At 24.0% G+C, this 24351-nt stretch overlaps 1 protein-coding gene across 1 annotated transcript in view; it reads right to left on the minus strand.

Moving 5' to 3' along the window:
- LOC111624554 (serine/threonine-protein kinase OSR1-like) overlaps positions 1–24351 on the minus strand; it is a 65343-nt gene that overhangs the window by 24249 nt on the left and 16743 nt on the right. The window contains exons 5-7 of the mRNA XM_023367427.1: positions 2907–3015; positions 291–432; positions 134–189 (exon numbers count right to left, since the gene is read on the minus strand). Of these exons, the coding sequence (XP_023223195.1) occupies positions 134–189; positions 291–432; positions 2907–3015 (307 nt within the window). The remainder of the gene's footprint in view (positions 1–133; positions 190–290; positions 433–2906; positions 3016–24351) is intronic.

Here is a 24351-nt window from a genome sequence, read left to right on the forward strand (position 1 = left end):
TAATACCAATAAAATCTGCTTGTTAAAACTAATAATTTATCATAGAAAATGCAAAATTTAATTTTAATAAATGTATCATTAATGAATATAAAAAAATATTTTAAAATAACAACTTTTAATTTATAAAATTTACCTGCTATTTGGACAGTTCCATCTTCTCCTAATAAGATGTTGCCTGCTTTAATATCTCTGTAAGGAACAAATTATATAAATTAGTTTATATTAATAAATAAATAAATATAAGTACATATATTATGTAACAGTCAATACAATTTGTTAATTTATCTTACCTATGTATTTGACCATTGTTATGAAAATATTCTAAGCCTTTTAAGACTTCTTTCAAAACAGTGGCAATAGTAGCTTCATCAAAAACACCATGCCTACAATCTTCTGTTTTTATTTTATGTTTTATAATATCTAATAATGAACCTAGAAATTTGTTTCCAATTTTAAAATTTTATCAATTTCGCTATATAATACTTATATTTTATTCAATTTTACAAATACAGTGGTACCTTGGTATACGTCTGCTTTAGAATACATCCTGTTTGGACGAAACAAATTTTGCTCAGTATACAACTTTTATTTGGTATATGACTTAATTCAATTATATGTGCCATCTATGAACAAGTAGCACTATCGGTGTATTAGACCACACTAGACGTTCGTGGTGCCATAGTTTATAACTTTGTTAAATTTCTTTTAATTTTAATTTGTAAGTAAAACGTTATTATTTTTATTAATCATGAATTGCAAAAAGGCAACAGAAAAATAAAAAAAAAATGAGTAAAATCACAATGGAACTGAAAAAAGAGATTGTTGAGAAATATGAAGGTGGCATGCGTGTTCGAGATTTAACTGTTGCATACCATATTCCGAGAACAATGATATCGACAATTGTGAAAAATAAAGACATTATTAAATCTACTAACGTTGCAAAAGGGGTTAAATCAATTACTAAACAGAGATCGAAGACATTAGATCATGTTGAGAAATTGTTTTTGCTTTGGATAACTGAAAAACAGTGTGCTGGCAACAACGTATTGGAAGTAATTATTTGCAAGAAAGCTAAAAAGATACATGCTGATCTCATGAAAAATCAAGCAGGAACTAGCCAGGAAAGCGAGGTGTTTAAAGCCAGCCATTTTTTTTTACATGAAAACAGATTAATCATTTTTACATTACTTATTATGGGAAAGGTTGGTTTGGTATACGTCCTATTCGGTATAAGTCCAAACACCAGGAATGGATTAAGGTTGTATACAGAGGTTCCACTGTATAATAATTTAGTTATATTATTGTTTATTATTAAGAATTTTTTTTGTCCTTTTAAAGACCTGTAATCATTCTAAATAAATTAGGATAAAATTGTAAAACGAAAGAAAGGAAATAAATAATTTATTCATAAAAATTATATTTTAAAATGTATCATTTTTAATAATATAATATATAAAATATTAAATCTTGGGAAGATATTGGTTCAATCTTGATTAAATTTTATTAAATAATACAGTGAATTGACATATTTTAGAAAGGTTTTTAAATTTTTTAATGCTACCTAAATTTATAACTTAAACAGACAAAACAATACTCTAGTTTAGATCTATTTTAATGTTGCCAGTATTTTATCTTGAACTTTATTACTATTTCTGAGAAAGTTTGAATTCAACACTCTTGAAAATGAATGCAAAGTTTCAAAAATATTCAGGTATAAATCATTATATTTTAAAGCACCAGTAAAGCTGCAAGTAACAGATTTTTACTATTATTTCTAAGAATTTTTGTGCCTAGAAATTTAATATTTACTTCTTAACACACTTTTAGAAGATTAATATTGCACAGTTAATAAAGCATAATTTCTTTTATATATATATATATAACATTGAATTGTCTCAAAAATTATGTTCACTATATATATAATTACTACTGAGCAGTTACAAGTAATTATTTTAGGAAAAAAAAAAAAACCAAATACAAAATAATGGTAAATGCTGTACTGCTATATTCCTAAAATTTACAAAATTAGAATAATTTAATTTAAAAATAAAAAAAATTTGATCAATGTGATATATTTTAAAGTTTATACATTGTACTGAAATAAAGCTATTTCACTACAATGTAGTGTAATAATATATATGACTCTCATCTAAATTTTAAAAATTAAATATAAAATGCTTTTAAATTATATTAACTTGTGAAATTATATGCAGATTACCTAATGCAAAATAATTAATTTTTAAAGCATAAAACTAGAAACTAATTAATATAATCATCATTAAATAAATAAATAGATTAATTAATTAATTAATTAATTTAGTGGTATACATCATCATTATTAAATAAATAAACCGTTGATTATATAGTCCAAAAAATTGATAAAAGAATTGTTACTTAGTGCTTCAAAATTGAATTGTTACATAAATATTTTATGAATAATTTTAACTTCAAATTGTCAACTAATCTTGAATTTTTTATTTGCAATTGTTTATTGTCTCGTGTAGTTTTCTTATTGTCTTAGATTTATTCAAATTTATTAAATATATAATTTTATTTCTATTTATTAATAATAATTTCTGTAAAATAAAGGTTATTTTGTCCAGTAAGTGATTTGAAATTTAATACAGAAGAATATTTTGTTAAATGTTTTGGTAAGAATAATTTCTTAAAATTTTTTTTACTTTAAACATGTTTGTAATATGGAAACAAATATAAAAATTTCATGCTAGAATGAAAATTACATGAAAAAATTAATAATAAACTTTATATTGTTTTAGCAGCTTTTGGAAAAAAGAATATGTCATTCTTAAAATAAAACATTGAAAAAACTAAATCTATTCAAATCATAATAATATCAACAAATTTAATCAACATTTAAAAGTATCTAAAATAAATAAATAACTCACCACCAGCTAAAAGTCTTATTACTAACCACAATTCCTCCTTTACCACGAAAGAAGTAAAATAGCTGACTACATTTTCATGACTACATGCACTCATTGCTTGAATTTCTTTCTGTAATAGAAATTACTAACTTAAATATATAAATTTGATAAAAATCTGTAATACTCTTATTTCTGTCATTACAATTTCTTTTGCCCATCTTTAGATTCAAATAATTAATTTTAAATTTTATTTATTAATACACAAAAAGATAATTGTACAGAATATAATATCTAGTGACAAGCTCATTTTCAGAAACTATTTAGTTAAATAGTTAAAACTAATATATTGTTTTCTTTAAACTCAAAGCTGAATTTTTGTATAATGTAAATGAGCTATAGTTAAGGCCTCATACCAGAAATCTATAGCTTAGGGCCTATGCTTTTAAATTTATTATTGTTTAATGAAAGGCATTGTGATTGTTACAGCTTGAGCCACAACAAGTTTAAATTCAGCCCTGTTTACATTTATTGAAAATTGATTAATATTAATCAATTTTCAATAAATGTAAAATTGACATAAATTAAAAAAAGGCATCTGCAACCAGTAGAAAAGCTCTTCCAGTTAAAGTTTAACATTGAAACTCTGTAACAAACTTTTATATAACAAATATTTTAAATAAACTGACTAACTGATCACTAAACAGACATTGCATATGACCATTTAAGAAAGCAAATATAAAATAAAATTTAAGTATATAATTGTTTTATTAAATATTATAAATACATTTTGGAGAATTAAAAAAAATTAATTAATTAAAATTGGAATAAAATTTTTATGATTAAAAATTACTGATGACAACTTGCATGCCCAAACTACTGTTTGGATGTGCAAGTCAAATGATGTATGAGAGATGGCCAAAAAAAATCCTAAAATGGAACCCTTGAATAAAAAAAAAGCAATGTGATAGATCTAAATATAGCTGCAATTATGATGGAGATGAAGCAAGAAATCTAAATATAAGATTGTATGATGACAGTGAGAAATGGAAACAGTACAGAAAAATCATTTTATATATACTGTATATAAAAATTAACAATACAGTAGAGCGTCGTTTATCCGAAAGAATTCCAGTCAGCAAATTTAAATTTTTGCTAGTGCTGTAGGGCTGCAATCTTTGGCTATATCTTGGGCTACTCCAATATTTTCTTTGTTGATGTGTGTTGTTTAGCTGGCACCACTGGCACTTTTGTGTGGTGTTTTTCTTAGGACTGTGTGTCATGCTGAATCAAACATTTTTGATACTAGATTAACTTCTAAAGTATAATTTTTTTTGTTTTTATATTTTTCAAAATATTTATTTTGTTTGTACAAAATAAAGAAATAATTTTTAACGATACAATAGCCATGATTATTATTTTAAAAAGTTTACATTAGGCTTAACATCAACNACCATTGTTCTGACATCCTCCCAGTTCTTCAAAAGATGTTTAATAGCAGATATAGGCATTAATCCTTACAAAAACTTTTAACATATAAGCGTTAAATTAGACACCTATGTCACTAAATTGACGAGCGCTTTCGACGATATACACTTTCGTCTTTAGTGACATAGGTGTCTAATTTAACGCTTATATGTTAAAAGTTTTTGTAATAAACGATTAGCGTGCTGTCCATTATCAAATTATAGGCATTAATCCTTTTTTTCAGAAGAAAGCATATCTCACCGAGTTTCTTGGTGTTCTCCATTCAAGAGTTCTTGGTGATTTTCTGTCATCAGATCCATTTCAGGTTCCATTATGAGCTCTTCAATGTTCTTTATTTCTCAGATGTGATTTTTGTTACTCCTTTAGCTGCTTGAGTCTTTTCGATTATACTGTATCTTTCTTAGATAAGATTGAACTACAGCCTACTGTAAACCTGTTCAAGCCATACTGCCCAGCAATATCAGACATCTTCTGCTCACCTATGATATTATACTCTTGCCTTTTGAAAATAAAAACAGATGCAAAACTTAATGAGTGCCTGCCTGACAGTCACAAGACTGTCAGGCAGGCACTCATTATTACAAAAGAATTGTTTCTGTCAGAAAAAGAATTGTTTCTGTCAGAAAAATATTACAGAAGAATATTACAAAAGAATTGTTTCTGTCAGAAAAATGAAAGGCTGGAATTACAAGGGAGAGTTTCAAAGTTTGAAGGAATACTATCCAATCAGTATATACTGGGTTGAGTGTCAATGTCAACATCTCCCACGCTCTGAAAAGTTTTGAATTGTTGCCTGAAGACAAGTAAAGACCAATCGGTATTCATTATTTTAGGTCGCTTCTTCTTCTGTTTGTTCTGTGAGGTGTTTTATGTCCGAACATAAAAATCTTTCATGAAAGTGTTTGTTAACTGATCACCCATTGTATTCCATAACTCTGTAATTGCAAAGCAATTTTGGAGAAGTGTCACTTTGTTCATCCATCCTACTCTTCAGATTTCACTCATGCTGACTATTCTCTTGTTCTGAAACTAAAGTTTGCCTTAAAAGATGGAAATTCCAAGCCATGATGGATTCAGAATGTAGTTACAAAGGAGATCAATGACATTCCAATATAAGACCTTTGAATGAACAAAGGCCAATGAAATCTGGTCATATGTTAAAGTGTAATACCAATAATATCATTATAATTGGATGTGATACAGTATTCTTGCAATAAAATTAGCCTTAAAACTTTTCAACACAACATATGGTATAATTATTATTATTTTTAAAAAATTTGTCATTTTGTTATTTCAGGCAACTAAATAATAAATTGAAGCTTTTTTTAATGTTTTAATTTACATTTGCAAAGTAAGGAAACAAGTACAGTTTTTTAACTTGCAAATCTTAAGAACAACAAGAAATATTCCATTATTTCAACTTGAAAGTTGCATTATTGTTCATTGTAGAAAAAAATCAAAGTATATTACAAAATTTAAAGAAATCTAAGCCAAAATATAGTAGATTTAAATTTTCTACATCAAAAAAATTAAAATATTCAACAATTAGGATTATCAATCAATTAAAAAACGCACAAATTAATTGTTACTTCTGAATTTAATAAATATATATTCATAAAGACAAACATCATACCATATAAACTATGGATAATCAATACACATTAAAGATGGTAAACAAAGTAAACTATCACAGTTTCCAGTTATAATGAGAAACATATCTTTTTAAAATTTTAAGAAAAACTATTGAAGAAGCTAAAAGCTTTAAAAAATTCTTTCTGTGAGCTTTCATAACAAACAAACAAATAAAACTATTTTTTTTAATTCTTGATATTTAATAAATAATTTTTTAAAATAACGATGAAATACTACATATTTTAAAAATAACAGACACTAAACTGTTCTAAAGATTTCAGATTGACATCAAGTATTATAATAAAAAAATGAATGTAACTGCAGTAGTAAAAGAATGTACTGTATATACACTATAATATTTAGAAATAATTGCTGTCTTTATCATGAATAATGATTTGAATATAATTTATATTAATATAAAGCAGAAGTATGATGAAATAAAATATTTAACATTTTTCAATTAGTATTATTATTAGTTTCCTTATATTTTTATTCAATAAAAATTTTCAAATAAAACAGAAATTATTAACTAATTTTTGTAGATTTTGGTTGTTGTTAAATCAAAAGTATTTTTCTTACTTTAACACAAAAAATTAATTAGAATTGATTTAAAATCATTCAACTTTCCTGCTATTTACTATACTTTTTTATAATTCCAAAAACATTATAATGTAATCAACAAATTGATAAATTTTTAAAAGGATATAAAATTTATTTATGCATTAGAATTTAATTTATTCCACATCAAAATAATTATTTATGAATTACAAATATTTACGCTGCTATTTGACACACTTAAAAGCTGTACCTGTTACTTTTAATCAAATGGTTGTAAAAACAAAATCAGTTGCTTTTTTGTCATCAAACATTATTTTGAACTTAATTGATATTATAAAATGTGTCAAACTGTTTTTTACAAATTCATAAATATTTATTCAGACATTATAGTAATAAACAAATAAGATTTATTTAAATATTGAATCAATTAATCATACATTGCTCCTAATCTGTTTGATTGCAGGTTTGAGCCTTGTTTTGGGCATGATATTGCCAATTTTTAATGGGAATTTGTTGTTTTTGTGGATAATAGAGCCATTAATTGTAGCAGTGTATAAAAAATGTAAAATTACACTAACTAATACAGACAAAATAATGAATTTAAAAGATCATTGTCTGTATATTATTATAGTTATTCAATTATATTTAAAAATCTACAAACATTGGAAAATTAAAAATTTTTAATTTACAAATATTCTTAATTCTCTGAAACTTCTTAGAACTTATTTATTCTTCATTGTAAACTAAGTCCTCTTATATAAAGTAAATAGTTAAATAAGTTATAGTAAAACAGATAATAACATGCCATATTTAATGATATTCCTATGTGTGAGTTAGATTATAACAAAGATGTGGTTATGAAGTTTCTTCAATTTTTACTACATCAACTTTGTCTAGAAGTTTGTAAATTTATTTAAGACAGTCTTGTATTTACTACTTTAAAAATAATCCTGTTTAAAAGTATTTTCATCAGCTACTATCCAAGATTAAAATAAAATAAAGTTGCTTATTTCTGGTAACAATAAAACTGTTTACTTCTACTTAACCAAAACATTTTTTGGTTAATAGAAGTAAACAGTTTTATTGTTACCAAAAATAGGCAGTTTTATTTTACTTTAATCTTGGAGATGAAACATTTTGTATGTTTCAATGATTAACTACCATCTATTTTATTAAATTTCTCTTTAATAAACTTATTTTTCTTTTTTTTAATAAATAATATTTCTCAGAGAAAGTTATAATTGTTGATAATACAAATATCTCTATATAAAATATGAAAACATTATTTTCTAATTCACAAATATGATCATATAATTATTTTATTACTTTGTTAGATAACAAAGTAATAAAATCATTGTATGATCATATGTGTTTTAAAATATTTAATGTGTCAACAACATTTTTAATAATTAAATAATCATCAAAACATTTAGTTTTTACAATGTGTATAACAGAAAATACCTCAAACAATAGATTTTAATAAAAAATTATATTTCATATTAATAAATGGATGATGACAAAGGCTAAGATAGCTATACATTAGATATTGTAAAAATAATTATAAAAACGATATATAAGTTACAACTTTTATAACTATTTGCATGGTTTTTAGTTCCTAGATGTCCTAGCCTTAATGATGACTAAACATTCATTGTAAGAGAGAAATTCATCCTCTGTGCTACTGCACAGAGGATGAATTTCTTCCATCTGTATTATTGCCAAAAACATTTAAAAGGCAAAAACTGTTTTTCATCTTACCAGTAGTTCATCCATACTTGTATTCCATTTTTCCAGATTGATTCTTTTTATAGCACATTTCTCTCTCCGAGGTTTACAATAAGCAGTATGAACAATAGCTGTTGCACCAACACCTTAATAGAAACAACATTGAGTCAATTATGTAGGCTATTTATAAAATATTTTTTCTCTTAAATTATACATTAAATTATGAAACTTAATAAAATTTTTTTGCTGAAGCATAATGGTTCTAAGAATATAATATAAAACATTCAGTTTAGAAATAATTTTAAAAGATACTTGTTTAATGATAAAATTCAATTCTTTATTCAATAATTAAAAACAAAAAATGGTCTTCTAAATTAATGATGATTTTATTCATTTGCTTTTTTAAAAATTCATTATATCCACTTAAAACACTATTAGAATATTTGAATAATTCAACAAATTAATATTTTAAATTATGTAATTAAGATTTTATGAAAATAGATTCTCTTTTATTTCTAATTATTTATATTATTTTAAAAATAACTTTTAAAGTGAACATCAATCTTTTTTTATTACAATAAAAAGAAACTGCTAACTTATAAAAGTAGATATAACAAAATACTGTATAAGTTATATAAATTACAAGAACAAATGAGAACGAGACAAAAATATCTTTAGCTCTCATCTATACCTGTCAAACAACTAAACTTCCTCAAAAAGAAATTATATATTAAAATGCTGATGTTTTATTTCAAAGTAAGGAAAATATACAACATAAATAAAAAAAAATATTAACGGACATACAGAGCTCACGTATTACATATTTTGGTAACGTTGGCATGACAACTAGACCAACCTTGAAAAATGAAAAGTTTTGCATTGAGCAGAAAATCTTTCATTTGCATGAAATCATGCAGATGATGGTCTATCATTTTCCTATTTATATACCATATACATCATGACCACATCAGCCATTATCAATCTTAGAAAACACACTATTTGAATAAAAAGTTAGTCAAAACTGACTTGCTGTAGGTAATGAAACCAGTTATAGAAAAATTATTTTACAGGTAACTTTAAATCAGAAAAGTGAGATCAGATATATGAGAAAATCATATCACAAAAAATTTGCCCCCAAAATCAACTGGATTAATTCAATTTATCAACCCAGATTAATTAATTCCAAGTTGATAAATTATGTTTACATAATAGGTATTATCAGTCCCATATAACTGCTAGAGATTAGTAAGAATTCATTCAATAATTATTGAAGGTGACTAGGTTACCAAGTCAATCAATAAAAACTGTAAAAGCAAAACATGCCATAAAATATAATTTTTTTTCCTTTTTAATCACATCACTCTGTGCTTTTCAATATTTTTCACTTACAAAATGTATCATTAATAGTAAGAATAATTTTTCATTTCTATAGAGATATATATATTCTGTCTACTTAGACCTTGTTTATTAATAGGACTTATTATACTGGTGTACCTTCTGATTAGCAAACAGAGGAGATCTTTGTTTTGGCTTTTGACTAAGATTTCCTCTCTTTGTTAATCAGAAACTACACCAGTATAATAAGTTCTATTAATAAACAAGATACAATTAGACAGTATATATATATACATGTGTGTGTGTGTATATATATATATATATATATAATTGAAAAACAAAAATGAGATAGAGGTAAAAAAAAATTAAGAATAATTTGCTTTTATTTATTTAATTGAATTAAAAGAAATAAATACTACTACAACTTTTAGTTTTAAAAAAAACTTATTTTTAACAACCTTTAAACAAACATACCCTAAATCATAAGAGACAAAATATATTTGTTTCAGTCAACATAACTGTCCATCCTCAAAAGGTTTTGTACTAATTGAGTAAAACAACCAAACAACATTTTCTAAAAATACAGATTTATATTCTTTATATATATAAAACTACTCTACCAAAAATATAAAATAACAGATTTTCAAATTTTAAACTGTTAAACAAAATTCTCAATTCTTTCAATTATTTTATTACTAAAATTAAATTTGTTAACTTTAAATTTAAACTAGAAGTTTTTAAAATCTATTTTGGCAATTAGCCTCTAAACTGATTAACACTTTTTATCACTTCAATTATTTAATACAATTCCTTATTTATTCTCACATTCTTCAATTATTACTTTTTAAGACTCTTCTTTTTACAATAAAATTTATCTGTTTTCTATTGTTTACTAGTCACTTTGTACCAATGCACGCATCTAATAGAACAACAAATAATGATAAAAAGATAACTCTAATCATAGAAAGACCTTTCAAAATAGAACAAGTTGCTATTCATTCTCCTGTGAAAGATCATTTTATTCTCTATTCTACCTAGTTCTTCCATTGTTTAAATCTGGATTTAAGTTACTTTTCAAATTTAAAAGTGGCTAATATTTTTTCTTAGAATAAATAAAGAATTATTTATAAGTATCTGCATATTTCTCCTTATATTATAGTTTTCATTTTCTCTCATATGACTTTTGTACTTATGTTAACTGTGACTCAGTTTCTCTTTCCTTTCTTAATTTCTTTAAGTCCTTTGAGTTCTGTTCAAACATTCTTAAGATACTAATTATAAATTAATTCATCAACATTAAGTTACTTGTCATACTACACTGTTTTACACTAAACTTGACACAAATAATATTTAAATTAAAATATTTTTCTTTGCTTTGTATTGTGAAACAAAGTGATTCATAATTGTACAATATTTCTTTGTTGAGATGACATGAAATTGCAAGCAGTTTAATTTGACAGAAAAATCTGACAGAAGAACATTATAATTCCTATAGTACCACTTGGTTCATGTTCTTTCTTGCCAATTATTTATTAGTTATCCAATTATCATATCAATCACCCTTCAAAAACTGATTTATTAGTTTATATCAAGGAAAAACAATCTCGACATTTATATAGAAATCTTATTATTATTAAAAAATAGAATAAAAATGTGTGAATGCTCAAAATACATACATTAAAACAAATTTAAACAGAACTTATTTGCTCCTCATCTTTGGACTTTTATCATTTATCCTATTTTTGTAGATAATTTTGTATACAATTTAATGGCTAACAGTTATTAAATAATAATACATACTTATAAAAATAATGTTATCAACATGATATAATCAGATTGATAAGATTATTTGATATTATATTTAGAATATAATAAGAATCAAAAGCTCAAAACCAAGAATCCTTACTGATTTCNTTTTATTTGTATGTTACAATAAATTGAAAACTACAATACTAAAAATAAATAACTCAATTAATATATGTCCATTTAAAATAATTCAAGATTTAAAAGAGAGATTCAAAATAGTAAGAATAAAATTTAAAATTCACACAAAATGGTTTATCTAATAAAATGTCACAAACTTTCCTAGCTTTTGTTTTTCAATTCTGAAAACTACCATGTGAAATTTTATGGAGAAGATTCATTAAATAATTGAATTGATGGCCTATACACAATAGTGCAAGATCTGTCTGAAAAGTTTTAAAAATGATTTTATTGCACCAATCCTGCGCATAATATCTACCCATGTGACAACACAAACTATTTAGTATGACCTTCTGACTGACATTTGACCAGAGTTTAAAAATCATTGTTCAATATCTCTAAAGTTTTGACTTGTTTTCTGAGTGAAGATTTTGTATGCTAATTGACATTACAGTGAGTGATCGGTTAATGAACATAATTCGTTCCAAGACTTTGTTTGCTCTCCGAATTGTTCATTAACCGATTATCAATTTATCATAGATTTTTATGGAAATTTGATTAATTCATTCTGGAGACCTCAAAATATAAAATATACATACTTTCTTACTATGTTTATTTATATGTAATAATAAAATTACATATATACACAGTCTTGCATTTTTATTAGTTATGTTTTTTCTGTTTGTAGGAGTTAAAGAATTTGTCTAATGTTAATCGCCTTTCTCTCTTCAGGATTTTTCAGAAGTAATTAATGTCATTGTAATTGTAGAGATCCCCAAGCTTATTAACCTCAATCTGGTTTGGATGCTATTCTAAAACCATTGTTCTGACATCCTCCCAGTTCTTCAAAAGATGTTTAATAGCAGATATAGGCATTAATCCTTACAAAAACTTTTAACATATAAGCGTTAAATTAGACACCTATGTCACTAAATTGACGAGCGCTTTCGACGATATACACTTTCGTCTTTAGTGACATAGGTGTCTAATTTAACGCTTATATGTTAAAAGTTTTTGTAATAAACGATTAGCGTGCTGTCCATTATCAAATTATAGGCATTAATCCTTTTTTTCAGAAGAAAGCATATCTCACCGAGTTTCTTGGTGTTCTCCATTCAAGAGTTCTTGGTGATTTTCTGTCATCAGATCCATTTCAGGTTCCATTATGAGCTCTTCAATGTTCTTTATTTCTCAGATGTGATTTTTGTTACTCCTTTAGCTGCTTGAGTCTTTTCGATTATACTGTATCTTTCTTAGATAAGATTGAACTACAGCCTACTGTAAACCTGTTCAAGCCATACTGCCCAGCAATATCAGACATCTTCTGCTCACCTATGATATTATACTCTTGCCTTTTGAAAATAAAAACAGATGCAAAACTTAATGAGTGCCTGCCTGACAGTCACAAGACTGTCAGGCAGGCACTCATTATTACAAAAGAATTGTTTCTGTCAGAAAAAGAATTGTTTCTGTCAGAAAAATATTACAGAAGAATATTACAAAAGAATTGTTTCTGTCAGAAAAATGAAAGGCTGGAATTACAAGGGAGAGTTTCAAAGTTTGAAGGAATACTATCCAATCAGTATATACTGGGTTGAGTGTCAATGTCAACATCTCCCACGCTCTGAAAAGTTTTGAATTGTTGCCTGAAGACAAGTAAAGACCAATCGGTATTCATTATTTTAGGTCGCTTCTTCTTCTGTTTGTTCTGTGAGGTGTTTTATGTCCGAACATAAAAATCTTTCATGAAAGTGTTTGTTAACTGATCACCCATTGTATTCCATAACTCTGTAATTGCAAAGCAATTTTGGAGAAGTGTCACTTTGTTCATCCATCCTACTCTTCAGATTTCACTCATGCTGACTATTCTCTTGTTCTGAAACTAAAGTTTGCCTTAAAAGATGGAAATTCCAAGCCATGATGGATTCAGAATGTAGTTACAAAGGAGATCAATGACATTCCAATATAAGACCTTTGAATGAACAAAGGCCAATGAAATCTGGTCATATGTTAAAGTGTAATACCAATAATATCATTATAATTGGATGTGATACAGTATTCTTGCAATAAAATTAGCCTTAAAACTTTTCAACACAACATATGGTATAATTATTATTATTTTTAAAAAATTTGTCATTTTGTTATTTCAGGCAACTAAATAATAAATTGAAGCTTTTTTTAATGTTTTAATTTACATTTGCAAAGTAAGGAAACAAGTACAGTTTTTTAACTTGCAAATCTTAAGAACAACAAGAAATATTCCATTATTTCAACTTGAAAGTTGCATTATTGTTCATTGTAGAAAAAAATCAAAGTATATTACAAAATTTAAAGAAATCTAAGCCAAAATATAGTAGATTTAAATTTTCTACATCAAAAAAATTAAAATATTCAACAATTAGGATTATCAATCAATTAAAAAACGCACAAATTAATTGTTACTTCTGAATTTAATAAATATATATTCATAAAGACAAACATCATACCATATAAACTATGGATAATCAATACACATTAAAGATGGTAAACAAAGTAAACTATCACAGTTTCCAGTTATAATGAGAAACATATCTTTTTAAAATTTTAAGAAAAACTATTGAAGAAGCTAAAAGCTTTAAAAAATTCTTTCTGTGAGCTTTCATAACAAACAAACAAATAAAACTATTTTTTTTAATTCTTGATATTTAATAAATAATTTTTTAAAATAACGATGAAATACTACATATTTTAAAAATAACAGACACTAAACTGTTCTAAAGATTTCAGATTGACATCAAGTATTATAATAAAAAAATGAATGTAACTGCAGTAGTAAAAGAATGTACTGTATATACACTATAATATTTAGAAATAATTGCTGTCTTTATCATGAATAATGATTTGAATATAATTTATATTAATATAAAGCAGAAGTATGATGAAATAAAATATTTAACATTTTTCAATTAGTATTATTATTAGTTTCCTTATATTTTTATTCAATAAAAATTTTCAAATAAAACAGAAATTATTAACTAATTTTTGTAGATTTTGGTTGTTGTTAAATCAAAAGTATTTTTCTTACTTTAACACAAAAAATTAATTAGAATTGATTTAAAATCATTCAACTTTCCTGCTATTTACTATACTTTTTTATAATTCCAAAAACATTATAATGTAATCAACAAATTGATAAATTTTTAAAAGGATATAAAATTTATTTATGCATTAGAATTTAATTTATTCCACATCAAAATAATTATTTATGAATTACAAATATTTACGCTGCTATTTGACACACTTAAAAGCTGTACCTGTTACTTTTAATCAAATGGTTGTAAAAACAAAATCAGTTGCTTTTTTGTCATCAAACATTATTTTGAACTTAATTGATATTATAAAATGTGTCAAACTGTTTTTTACAAATTCATAAATATTTATTCAGACATTATAGTAATAAACAAATAAGATTTATTTAAATATTGAATCAATTAATCATACATTGCTCCTAATCTGTTTGATTGCAGGTTTGAGCCTTGTTTTGGGCATGATATTGCCAATTTTTAATGGGAATTTGTTGTTTTTGTGGATAATAGAGCCATTAATTGTAGCAGTGTATAAAAAATGTAAAATTACACTAACTAATACAGACAAAATAATGAATTTAAAAGATCATTGTCTGTATATTATTATAGTTATTCAATTATATTTAAAAATCTACAAACATTGGAAAATTAAAAATTTTTAATTTACAAATATTCTTAATTCTCTGAAACTTCTTAGAACTTATTTATTCTTCATTGTAAACTAAGTCCTCTTATATAAAGTAAATAGTTAAATAAGTTATAGTAAAACAGATAATAACATGCCATATTTAATGATATTCCTATGTGTGAGTTAGATTATAACAAAGATGTGGTTATGAAGTTTCTTCAATTTTTACTACATCAACTTTGTCTAGAAGTTTGTAAATTTATTTAAGACAGTCTTGTATTTACTACTTTAAAAATAATCCTGTTTAAAAGTATTTTCATCAGCTACTATCCAAGATTAAAATAAAATAAAGTTGCTTATTTCTGGTAACAATAAAACTGTTTACTTCTACTTAACCAAAACATTTTTTGGTTAATAGAAGTAAACAGTTTTATTGTTACCAAAAATAGGCAGTTTTATTTTACTTTAATCTTGGAGATGAAACATTTTGTATGTTTCAATGATTAACTACCATCTATTTTATTAAATTTCTCTTTAATAAACTTATTTTTCTTTTTTTTAATAAATAATATTTCTCAGAGAAAGTTATAATTGTTGATAATACAAATATCTCTATATAAAATATGAAAACATTATTTTCTAATTCACAAATATGATCATATAATTATTTTATTACTTTGTTAGATAACAAAGTAATAAAATCATTGTATGATCATATGTGTTTTAAAATATTTAATGTGTCAACAACATTTTTAATAATTAAATAATCATCAAAACATTTAGTTTTTACAATGTGTATAACAGAAAATACCTCAAACAATAGATTTTAATAAAAAATTATATTTCATATTAATAAATGGATGATGACAAAGGCTAAGATAGCTATACATTAGATATTGTAAAAATAATTATAAAAACGATATATAAGTTACAACTTTTATAACTATTTGCATGGTTTTTAGTTCCTAGATGTCCTAGCCTTAATGATGACTAAACATTCATTGTAAGAGAGAAATTCATCCTCTGTGCTACTGCACAGAGGATGAATTTCTTCCATCTGTATTATTGCCAAAAACATTTAAAAGGCAAAAACTGTTTTTCATCTTACCAGTAGTTCATCCATACTTGTATTCCATTTTTCCAGATTGATTCTTTTTATAGCACATTTCTCTCTCCGAGGTTTACAATAAGCAGTATGAACAATAGCTGTTGCACCAACACCTTAATAGAAACAACATTGAGTCAATTATGTAGGCTATTTATAAAATATTTTTTCTCTTAAATTATACATTAAATTATGAAACTTAATAAAATTTTTTTGCTGAAGCATAATGGTTCTAAGAATATAATATAAAACATTCAGTTTAGAAATAATTTTAAAAGATACTTGTTTAATGATAAAATTCAATTCTTTATTCAATAATTAAAAACAAAAAATGGTCTTCTAAATTAATGATGATTTTATTCATTTGCTTTTTTAAAAATTCATTATATCCACTTAAAACACTATTAGAATATTTGAATAATTCAACAAATTAATATTTTAAATTATGTAATTAAGATTTTATGAAAATAGATTCTCTTTTATTTCTAATTATTTATATTATTTTAAAAATAACTTTTAAAGTGAACATCAATCTTTTTTTATTACAATAAAAAGAAACTGCTAACTTATAAAAGTAGATATAACAAAATACTGTATAAGTTATATAAATTACAAGAACAAATGAGAACGAGACAAAAATATCTTTAGCTCTCATCTATACCTGTCAAACAACTAAACTTCCTCAAAAAGAAATTATATATTAAAATGCTGATGTTTTATTTCAAAGTAAGGAAAATATACAACATAAATAAAAAAAAATATTAACGGACATACAGAGCTCACGTATTACATATTTTGGTAACGTTGGCATGACAACTAGACCAACCTTGAAAAATGAAAAGTTTTGCATTGAGCAGAAAATCTTTCATTTGCATGAAATCATGCAGATGATGGTCTATCATTTTCCTATTTATATACCATATACATCATGACCACATCAGCCATTATCAATCTTAGAAAACACACTATTTGAATAAAAAGTTAGTCAAAACTGACTTGCTGTAGGTAATGAAACCAGTTATAGAAAAATTATTTTACAGGTAACTTTAAATCAGAAAAGTGAGATCAGATATATGAGAAAATCATATCACAAAAAATTTGCCCCCAAAATCAACTGGATTAATTCAATTTATCAACCCAGATTAATTAATTCCAAGTTGATAAATTATGTTTACATAATAGGTATTATCAGTCCCATATAACTGCTAGAGATTAGTAAGAATTCATTCAATAATTATTGAAGGTGACTAGGTTACCAAGTCAATCAATAAAAACTGTAAAAGCAAAACATGCCATAAAATATAATTTTTTTTCCTTTTTAATCACATCACTCTGTGCTTTTCAATATTTTTCACTTACAAAATGTATCATTAATAGTAAGAATAATTTTTCATTTCTATAGAGATATATATATTCTGTCTACTTAGACCTTGTTTATTAATAGGACTTATTATACTGGTGTACCTTCTGATTAGCAAACAGAGGAGATCTTTGTTTTGGCTTTTGACTAAGATTTCCTCTCTTTGTTAATCAGAAACTACACCAGTATAATAAGTTCTATTAATAAACAAGATACAATTAGACAGTATATATATATACATGTGTGTGTGTGTATATATATATATATATATATAATTGAAAAACAAAAATGAGATAGAGGTAAAAAAAAATTAAGAATAATTTGCTTTTATTTATTTAATTGAATTAAAAGAAATAAATACTACTACAACTTTTAGTTTTAAAAAAAACTTATTTTTAACAACCTTTAAACAAACATACCCTAAATCATAAGAGACAAAATATATTTGTTTCAGTCAACATAACTGTCCATCCTCAAAAGGTTTTGTACTAATTGAGTAAAACAACCAAACAACATTTTCTAAAAATACAGATTTATATTCTTTATATATATAAAACTACTCTACCAAAAATATAAAATAACAGATTTTCAAATTTTAAACTGTTAAACAAAATTCTCAATTCTTTCAATTATTTTATTACTAAAATTAAATTTGTTAACTTTAAATTTAAACTAGAAGTTTTTAAAATCTATTTTGGCAATTAGCCTCTAAACTGATTAACACTTTTTATCACTTCAATTATTTAATACAATTCCTTATTTATTCTCACATTCTTCAATTATTACTTTTTAAGACTCTTCTTTTTACAATAAAATTTATCTGTTTTCTATTGTTTACTAGTCACTTTGTACCAATGCACGCATCTAATAGAACAACAAATAATGATAAAAAGATAACTCTAATCATAGAAAGACCTTTCAAAATAGAACAAGTTGCTATTCATTCTCCTGTGAAAGATCATTTTATTCTCTATTCTACCTAGTTCTTCCATTGTTTAAATCTGGATTTAAGTTACTTTTCAAATTTAAAAGTGGCTAATATTTTTTCTTAGAATAAATAAAGAATTATTTATAAGTATCTGCATATTTCTCCTTATATTATAGTTTTCATTTTCTCTCATATGACTTTTGTACTTATGTTAACTGTGACTCAGTTTCTCTTTCCTTTCTTAATTTCTTTAAGTCCTTTGAGTTCTGTTCAAACATTCTTAAGATACTAATTATAAATTAATTCATCAACATTAAGTTACTTGTCATACTACACTGTTTTACACTAAACTTGACACAAATAATATTTAAATTAAAATATTTTTCTTTGCTTTGTATTGTGAAACAAAGTGATTCATAATTGTACAATATTTCTTTGTTGAGATGACATGAAATTGCAAGCAGTTTAATTTGACAGAAAAATCTGACAGAAGAACATTATAATTCCTATAGTACCACTTGGTTCATGTTCTTTCTTGCCAATTATTTATTAGTTATCCAATTATCATATCAATCACCCTTCAAAAACTGATTTATTAGTTTATATCAAGGAAAAACAATCTCGACATTTATATAGAAATCTTATTATTATTAAAAAATAGAATAAAAATGTGTGAATGCTCAAAATACATACATTAAAACAAATTTAAACAGAACTTATTTGCTCCTCATCTTTGGACTTTTATCATTTATCCTATTTTTGTAGATAATTTTGTATACAATTTAATGGCTAACAGTTATTAAATAATAATACATACTTATAAAAATAATGTTATCAACATGATATAATCAGATTGATAAGATTATTTGATATTATATTTAGAATATAATAAGAATCAAAAGCTCAAAACCAAGAATCCTTACTGATTTCCTATTAAAAAAAAATTATTACTTTATTAGTTTTCTAAATCCCAAAAAATAATACATTAATTTTTCATTTAATATATAAAATAATTTTCAAAAAATTTTATTCTTATTAATAAAATTTACAAATTTATCAAGAAATTTTAAACTGATAATTAGGACATTAAATACTTTTACAAGAATTATAGATTCATTATTTATATCTTAAATAAGTGTAGAAATTTAAGATAAAAATAGAACATCTCAATTAACTATTTAATATTAAAATCATTTGGATTAAAATAAAATAAAATTGCACTTGTTTGTTATATTTACAAATTAATTAAATTTGTAATAAATTTGACCTTAGAAAAATGAAAATTTTCAATTTTTAATAATTATTTTCCTAACAATAATTTATCAAACTGAAAATTACAAACTAATTTTAATATATAAATAGTATGTTAATTATTATATTCAAAAATAATTAAACTTTTTCAAACTAAAATGTGTCTTGAAAATATAAACAACATTCTAAAAAAAATTTTTTTTAGATAATTGATCAGGACAGCCTCAATTATATACCCTGTGTGAATACAATTATAAATCCATCCATAATGGATATATTGTAGTTATAACTGGCCAACACCACTGCTGAATAGGAAAACTAACCTGCAACAAGGTTGGCTGATATAGGTTAGATATGAAGAATGATGCTTCAAAAACTACAATAGTTAATCTAAATTAAGGAAGCCTGAATTGGATTCAAATCAGAATTTCAAACAGATCCCCACAGACACCTTACCATGAAATTATTTGGCTGATAAAAAACATTTTTATATAAAAACTTTATATCAATTTATTTAGCTATCATAAGAATAAATATTGAATGAAAATATTAAAATGAATCAGAGATAATTAAAATCTAAAATAGCAAATACTGAGAATGTATATTGATCTTTAAATATACATTTTAAGCAAACAATTAAGTAAAATTGACAATATATATATTCAAACACACACACACACATCACATTTATATAAAACATTAATAAGGAAACATAGATCAAAGATAATTAAAATTTAATAAGAAAAAGCTAATTTCTGAAAATGCAGTCAATCAATATTTCATTTTAAGCATCTAATTTATCTAAAACTAGTAAATAGACCTGTAACATATAAAATATTTTACAAATTGATATAAATAGAACACACAATTAATAATTCATGTAAATTTTTGTTATACAGTACTCAATTTATATCAACATGATTAGGTGATACATTTTATTTATTTCAGACATAAATTTGTACATTAAATTACAACATATATATTGGATATTTTATTCTATTTAATATTCACTTTTTTTTTGTTTGAATCAATAAATACTAAAAATATTTTATAAGCTGATTTATATTTTTTTAGTAAATATCTATGGAAATGCTAACAGCTATTTAAAAACATATTTGCAAGTTGAATTTTATTTTAGAAATTTGACACGTTTACATTTGGTTCATTACAAATTAGATGCTTATCTTTATTTTTAAAAAAATGAATCAAATAATATAGAAGAACTGTAGAAATCTCTTCAATTATTGTAGTTATTAGAGTTATAGATGTATAGAATTTGGGACATCTAGCATAAAAAAAACATAAAAAAATTAAATTATTTTGACAAAAATATGGGAAAATTCAGTTCAACATTAGTCAAGAAATACATCATGTAGACTTCTAAATAATACGTTTTAGATAATTTTTAAAAACCTACTAAACTGAATTATTCTGAGTTAGAAATCAAACTGAAACAGTATGTTTTATAAATACTGTTACAAGTCAAAACAAAAATAAAAATCTACTTTTGAGACCAGAGCCAACTGATATAAAATTCTATTCAGCTGTAATAAAAAAACATTCCATATTGATCAAGTGAGAAACAGAATAAATCTTGTGTTAAGAAGTTACATCCAAATGTAATGAGAACATATTTAACAGACATAAATATTCATTTACTCAAAAACAACAAAAAGAAATTTGACAACTTCATTCCCTTTCTGTTTTTAATATCTTTCATTAAAATAATAATCTTTTGCTAACAGTAATATGGTTTTTATTTTCTTTCCTTTCTTTTCTTACTGTCAAATAAATGAATATATATTTTTACTAAGAAAATCTTACTAAATGATAAATGAATACTCTCCATTATAACAGAAATAAATGTCACAATATACTTTTATGGAGATAAGCTGTGTATTATTTTATTGCTATTTTTTTTATTTCATACAAGTACCTATAAAATATTCCGTATATAAAATCAATTTTTACACCTTTCAATACTAAAACAATCTATTTGCTTTCTTAAATAAAACAAATACTTTCTAATATTAGTACAAAAAGTAATTTAGATCAGATAATTCTATTGAATTTGATTCTTTTTTAACAAAAATTGATTTTAAGGTTTTCTATCTCAATTTCACTTTGCTAATTGATTTTGTTACCTTAAATGTTGAATATACAGTAGTCTGCTTATTGTAATACCAAATAATGTCAGAATTAGCAGAAGTTAAAACATAAGAGTTATAAAAACTTCACTTATTGTAATTAGATTTTGGTTACTGTTATCATTATCTTTCGATAAATAAAGCTTTTTTTATACATTCTTTTAGTGCTAACAGCCTCAATATGTGGATGACAACACAAATTCCTTGTTAAGTTGTTGTTATTGATCTTAACCATTGCTTTAAATTAATCAATTTAATCATTATTTGCTCACAATACAATAGTTTAAATTACTGGTATTACACTAGCTATTGTTAAAGTTGGTAGGAGATAAACAATATCGGTTGAATTAGCTATTAATTAATAAGTCATCATGTTAATCATTTTAAAATTGTTTTAACACGTCTGATATAATTTTATAGTCATTGAAACAAGAATTTCTTCTAACTGTAATCATATTTTCTTTTTTTTCATAAACTTATCAGCTAGTTATCATCAGTTTAGATGAGTCCAAAGTGATTACAATAAGCAGTCTACTATAGTTTAAATGTTATTAAATAAAAATACTACACTAACTTTAATCTATATTTTTAAATTTAATTATGTCCCTAAATGTCAGTCAATAAAATCTATTCAAGAGACATCAGATTTGAGTTATAGAAATCAATAACAATTCAAACAGTTATTAAAATAATTTGTTTTTTCCTAAAAGTTCTTTTTTAAAAATAAAAATTGCAATTCTGCTAATAATTAAAATCTGCTAAGTCTTTATGAATGGAATAAATTTTTTTAGTTAAGTATTTTTGTATAGTATTTTTCTTATCTCTAAAAATGAAAATTAGATTTAAAAATTAGACAATTAATTTTGGAGGAAGCTTAACAAAACTTTAATAGTTAGAGAGTCATTTTATGTGTATAATTCATAAGAAACCTTTATTGATACTACAAATAAAATATAACACTTTCCCAACTATTTTTGGACCAATAAAGTCAATCTTTAGGGAGTGTTCACAACTGAAAGGCAATTCTTAGAATATAAACTTAGTTTTGGAACACATTACAGAATTTTAAATGTTAACCATCTTAAATGGCTAAAATATTTTTAAAATATTCTTTTAATTATTTAATTAATTAAAATANGAAAGGTTTTTAAATTTTTTAATGCTACCTAAATTTATAACTTAAACAGACAAAACAATACTCTAGTTTAGATCTATTTTAATGTTGCCAGTATTTTATCTTGAACTTTATTACTATTTCTGAGAAAGTTTGAATTCAACACTCTTGAAAATGAATGCAAAGTTTCAAAAATATTCAGGTATAAATCATTATATTTTAAAGCACCAGTAAAGCTGCAAGTAACAGATTTTTACTATTATTTCTAAGAATTTTTGTGCCTAGAAATTTAATATTTACTTCTTAACACACTTTTAGAAGATTAATATTGCACAGTTAATAAAGCATAATTTCTTTTATATATATATATATAACATTGAATTGTCTCAAAAATTATGTTCACTATATATATAATTACTACTGAGCAGTTACAAGTAATTATTTTAGGAAAAAAAAAAAAACCAAATACTTCATGGTTGAAAAACATTTTTTTCTCAGTTTTTAGATTGTTGCAGAATTGCAACATGTGGCACAAATTATTTTTTTCTGATCATGTTATGCCATATTTTATGCTCATCAGATTCTAAATTCAACAANGTGCACTTCATTAAATGAATACATTAAGGAATAATTTAAAACTATTGAATATTAAATTTAATAAATACATTTCCTTTGTGTTTCAGAAGGTGTCTACTTATTCATATTAATTTAATCTAATCCAGAAAAGAATTCAGCACTAATTCTTTCAAATTCAGTGACTCATGCTTAATGGTTGGCTTCAAATTTTCACATATTTTTAATCAAAATTTCAAAGCAATGTCTTTTTAAGTCAAATTTCTGTTATCAAAAATTTATTAAATAATGTTTGCTAATTTATAAGCATTTTATTTACAGAATTGAAATTTAACATACAATTTTCAGAGTTTATTTGCATTTAAAATCTAGTCATTTACTAAAATCTCAAAATTTATTTTTTGATTTATAAGTTTTATACTACAAAAAAATGCCACACTTAAAAATTTATTTAAATTTAAAATGAAAAAACTATAAATATCCAAAACATTTAAACAGTTACCCAATAAAGAAACATAACAAAAAACCACAGATATTCAATGTTTACCAGCTGAATTCTTATTTTAAAGTGAGAATTCTATAGNAAATTATATTTCATATTAATAAATGGATGATGACAAAGGCTAAGATAGCTATA

Source organism: Centruroides sculpturatus, unplaced genomic scaffold (genome assembly GCF_000671375.1).
Source record: "Centruroides sculpturatus isolate CEXI.00-Female unplaced genomic scaffold, Cexi_2.0 scaffold15, whole genome shotgun sequence".
NCBI lineage: Eukaryota > Metazoa > Arthropoda > Arachnida > Scorpiones > Buthidae > Centruroides > Centruroides sculpturatus.